The 5,045-nt window shown below is 46.7% G+C and overlaps 1 protein-coding gene across 1 annotated transcript in view; it reads left to right on the plus strand.

Moving 5' to 3' along the window:
* The first annotated feature begins 4,294 nt into the window (after positions 1 to 4,294).
* BUB1 (BUB1 mitotic checkpoint serine/threonine kinase) overlaps positions 4,295 to 5,045 on the plus strand; it is a 36,431-nt gene continuing 35,680 nt past the window's right edge. Inside the window, exon 1 of the mRNA XM_011377851.2 lies at positions 4,295 to 4,448. Within this exon, the coding sequence (XP_011376153.1) occupies positions 4,423 to 4,448 (26 nt within the window). The 5' untranslated portion in view covers positions 4,295 to 4,422. The remainder of the gene's footprint in view (positions 4,449 to 5,045) is intronic.

A 5,045-nucleotide genomic window follows, 5' to 3' on the forward strand; every position in this document is an offset into this window, starting at 1 on the left:
CTCCTCGGTCGGTTCCATCAACTGGACAATGTGAAGAAGATGCCCTGGGTCTGCCACTCCATCTCTGTCAAGGTATTCTACTCTAGTCATGTTCTGCCATTGCTTCTTGAAATGCTTTTTTCTGTCCTTTCCTCTCTCCTTCCGATCCTCCTGTGTTCATGCACTAATAATGTCACACATTTCTCTGAGGCTCCTTCCATTTTTCTTCATTGTTTAAATTTCTGATCTTCAGCTTCTATAACAGCTATTACTTTCCCTTTGAGCTCACTGATTCCTCCTTCTGCCAACTTAACTACTGAGCCCCTGTAATAAACCTCTCACTTTGATTATTGTACTTTCCAACTCCAGAATTCCCCTTGGTCCTCCTTTACAATCTCTATCTCCTCACTAATTTTCCTCTATTTGATGAGTCATCATTATCACACCTCTCTTCAGTGGTTTCCTTTAGCTTATTAAATGTATGTATGTATTTATTTGAATGTTTGTAAGAGTTTATTTGAGCCAAACTGACGCTCTATGCTGGAGAGCAAGATCTCAAATGCTCTCTGATTAAACATATTTATAACCACTGCTTTGAAGTCTCTGCTAAGTCCAACATCTTGGCTCCTGTGAAGCACAATTTACACAGCAATGGAAGGGGTCCAGAACTGAAGCTGAAGGAGGGCTCTGTAGCTGACAAAGGGGGCGAGGTCCGAGGCAGGCCAGTTTGCAGGAATCACGGGCAGCCATTCATTGGTGCTCAGGCTGCAAGACTGAGCTTACAAAGGACCGAGTTGCCTCCAACAAGGAAAGACCAGGAAGGGGCAGGGAGTAAGGCCTCTGGTCTCTAGAGCCATGCCCCAGATGGAAATGACCTCTAGGTTTCACTCTGGTCCCTCATACAAGTGCCAGGACAGCATGCAAGACTGGACAGTATACCAAAGGGTCCTGGGGAGGCTGGCGGGGGCAGGAGGCTGGGACCACCACCACGCTCATTGCTCCCAGGCTGCAGTGGGACAGGACTGGATGCTGGGCTTTGACCACACAGGCACCCTCTAAAAGTCACAATACATGCCCGGATGAACAATGAGGTGGGGCTTCATGTTTCCCTTTCTACATACCAACTTTATTTATGTTATTCCATGGTCCCCCAAATCACTCGTCGCTTTCTGTAATGATTCTACTAATCAATCTTCAATCTTACATAAGGTCTCAGCAGCTCATCTAATACTAATATTCTAAATTGCTCTAAATTTTCTGAAGAAAGATATCTGTCCATCTGTGAATATTTGCTTATGCCAAATAGGCAGAACCTAAAGGAAAATAATCATTTTTCTATTCTAAGCATAACACTAACTTTGACATCATGTGACAACCCAGGGAAGCTCAGGAACTGAGTGGAGAACTTTACGAGGTTATAGGATAGTGGAAGTCAGGGAAACATTATAAAGACAGGGAGACAGGTTTTTTTTTTGTTTGTTTTTTTGTTTTTTTTTTTTACTTTATGATCAGGAAACTGGCGCCCAGAGTAAGAGTTGAAGTCTCTTGTCATTTGCTTGTTTTTGGGTAAGTCAAGGGTGGAGCTCGTGTCCCCTGATACAGCCTGGTTGTCCTCCCCAACAAGTCTGGAAATTGAGACATTGGAACTAGTCTCGGAAAGCTCAACTACAAACAAAAATACTTCATCTAATGTCCTTCCTAATAATTTAGAGAATCTATTAGTCATTAGATAGGTAGAAGTTTGATATTGAAGTTAGCAGATACGTAAATTCAAGCTTTAAAGGAAGAGAAGGTCATCTGAAGCAGGGAGGGGAAACAGTAGACATGCTAGCACCCAGCTGAAAATAAGCTTCCTCTCTGGAGTAGGTTTGGGGACACAAGGAAACAGAAACACTAAGGCACAGCCATGGCAAAAATAAAAGAGAAGGACAGATCAAAGAAGCAAGGATGATTACATAGCAGGTTTTCAGATATTCTATCACAATTGCTACACAGGCCCAAGAAGAGAGAGCAGAGGGAGGAGAGGACAGAAGATGACAGGACAGATGGAAGTCAAAGTGTTGTCATGGCGCCAGCTTCCAGCTAGCAACTTTTTACAAAATGAACAACCCTTTTGCCAGCCTTTTGGTATTTTCTGCTTATATTGATTTATGTAAATTGCCAGCATTTGAGAGTTTACAGATTCTCTCCATCAGAGTATCAAATGATTTCTTCATCAAATGATTAGGAAGTTCTTCATATATCCCTGACATACAGAGATAACAGCAGAGAGGGACTTCCATAATAAGTACAAAGAGAAGTCATTGAGTGAACCAGGAAAATATCCCTAGAAATGTCTGTTTCCAATCACTGCTTATTTCTACAACCCTTAGATATACCCACAGTGACTGGCATCAGGGCTTTATATGGGGTCACAATGCCTTTTTAAGGAGCAGTATGTAAGGGGCACCTGGAATATCTTACCCTACTGTATAAACAAGCCTGGCGGGAGAGAACCCCTAGGAGCAGAAGTGAAGCAGGATAATTTTTAGTGGCTTTTAGAAAACAGGGTAGAGCTGAGTGTAACTGCCACGCGGTCCCATGACACAACACTGTTTGCTCCAAAAAGGCCCAGTTCCGACCAGGATCAAGTACAAACTCCTTAATCGAGCATTGAATATCTGAGTCACAATAGCAAATCAGTCTTTCAAACAGTATCTCCAGTACCCATTAACAAGAGTCAAGGCTGATCTCCATCAGTGACCTTGATATTCACCAGGAATGACCTCCCCCTCTCCTCCACCCACATCTATGCCCACTTCAAAGCCCAGTTAAAGCCCCACCTTCCCCATGAAGCTGTATCTAAACAACGGGCCCCATTTCCCCTTCCTCTTCTTGACTCTGGCAGATAGTTTGAATACTCATTCAGCACTTAATACAGATATATGCCATGTTTAAACAGTTTTCTGTGACTGTAGCTTCATCTCCCAGACAAAACCACTAGTTTCATAAGGACAAGGTTGTAACTAGGTATAAATCCAATAGCATCTAGTACATGATGGATGCTCAATCAACATTTGATAATTGATGAGCGACTGAGCTACTGCCAAGCACAAGTTGAAAATTTGAGTCGATGGAGCCAAAAATATGTTAATTCCTGTGATGGTTAGCAGAACCTAACCATCTAAGATCCCAGAGTGAGCATCCTTTGAGTAACAAGCCCCACAGAACGGGTACTTGGATGGATCCAAATTGTCCAACACCCTGGAGGAAATTCTGGACTCTGAAAGCATCAGGGTTTCTAGAAGCTGCTAATTATTATTATATTTTTAGGTACTGAACTTAAGAGCCCTAAGAGAGCAAAACACCCACAGAGCCTCTCTAAAAAGGAATAATCACATGAATAGCTCTTTATATTTCCCTTGCATTGTCAAGTGGCTCTTTAAACAACCTAGAGAAGTAGAATGGGAAGTTATGCAAGACCCAGGGCACGAGGGCTGTGGCTCTTTAAACAACCCAGAGAAGTAGAATGGGAAGTTATGCAAGACCCAGGGCACAAGGGCTGACGCTGCCTTGTCACTCGTAGGTAGAAAGCATCCGCAGATTATATAATCCTGGGACATCTGGACTCCTTTACAAAGAGGTCTCCTTATTTTTGATTTTATACTTCCAGAGCTCCCAGTTCCACAAAAGATGTTGAAAGGTGGCATTCCAGGACACCCACACAGCTTTTCAGATCAGTTCAATCAATCAGATCGGTTCAGTGGAACCCAGTGGTCTCCAAGGATACGTGCGACGCCTGTAACTTAACACAACCAACCCTGAAGCCCACCGACCTGCTCTCCTGCTGTAGCCACTAAGCCGAAAACCACATGGGTTTTTCTGATGAACCACTCCCCAACTCTTCGCCATTGCATTTTAGACTATGGAACTAAACCTTCACGGCATCAGCATCTGTGTTCTTTTCTCATGGCGGAGGACGCTGAACAGAAAGCTGCAGGGTGCCTGCCCTTGAAGGATGCCGCGTTCACCCCACCTGCCCATCTCCTATCCTCCGGGCCCCACACCCGACGCCTGGCCAAACTAGAGCCAGCCCGCCGCACGGAAAACCAGTCCCACCAGCTGGCCGTGAGCTTCCGGTTCCACTAAGGCGGAGGGAAGAGGGAGAGGCTGAGGCGCGCGGGGAAGGCGGGACTTAGTCTCTCGGCAATGGCCCCGACCATTGGCCGGCCCTGCAGCTGAAGCCAATGACCAGCTACCCAATTAGGTCTCACAGCGGTGAGGCGGGACTTGGTCTCCTGGCAACGGCCCCGACGATTGGTCAGTCCGACTGCTACCGAGGCCAATGGCCACGCCCCTGGCCAACGCTCGTCACGGCGACTGCGGCTGCGCGGGAGATTCGAATCGGTAGCGGCTCCTCGCTCGCGGCACTGGTGGGCTTGCTGCTGGCCTTGTCCTCTCGCCATGGATGACCCGGAAAACGCCTTCCAGTGAGTGTGGGTCTGCTGGGTGGGCTGGCGGATGCTAGGACACCTCGGGTTCGCTCTTGGGGTCTGCAGGCGCCGGCTCGCCGGCTCCCTCCTCTCTGCCAGTCCCACCCCTTTCCTGTTCCTTGAGGATTGTTCCCACCGTCGCCCCACCCGGGCTGTGGGCCACTTGGAGTCCTGGACAGGTTCCAACCGTGTGGCCGGTGCTATCCGCCCAGACCCCGGCCTCGTCGGCTGGCCAAGGCTGCAGTGGCCGTTGCGAGATTTGGGGCCCTCAGAGCCCCGCTAGGAATTGGCCGGGAGTACGCACTGCGCATGCGCCGCTGAGAAAAAAAAGTAAACCTGCGTGTAGGTTTCCTGAAACACTTTCAAGGACTACTTTTTAAAAAAAATTGTACACAGCAGGGAGAAAACTCAGAACTGCTCTTACCCATCACCCCACAGTCATCTCTTAAAAGCCTTTGAATGACGTGTACTCTAAGGGTAAAAAAAAACTACGCTTACTATCATTCATCTCAGCCTGCTGTCAGTGTTTAAAATTACCATGCCTTTGCTATAGGATTTAGACGATTTATCCCAACGGTTTCAAAAGCATTTAAA

The sequence above is a fragment of the Pteropus vampyrus genome, unplaced genomic scaffold (assembly GCF_000151845.1).
Source record: "Pteropus vampyrus isolate Shadow unplaced genomic scaffold, Pvam_2.0 Scaffold323, whole genome shotgun sequence".
Classification (NCBI taxonomy): domain Eukaryota; kingdom Metazoa; phylum Chordata; class Mammalia; order Chiroptera; family Pteropodidae; genus Pteropus; species Pteropus vampyrus.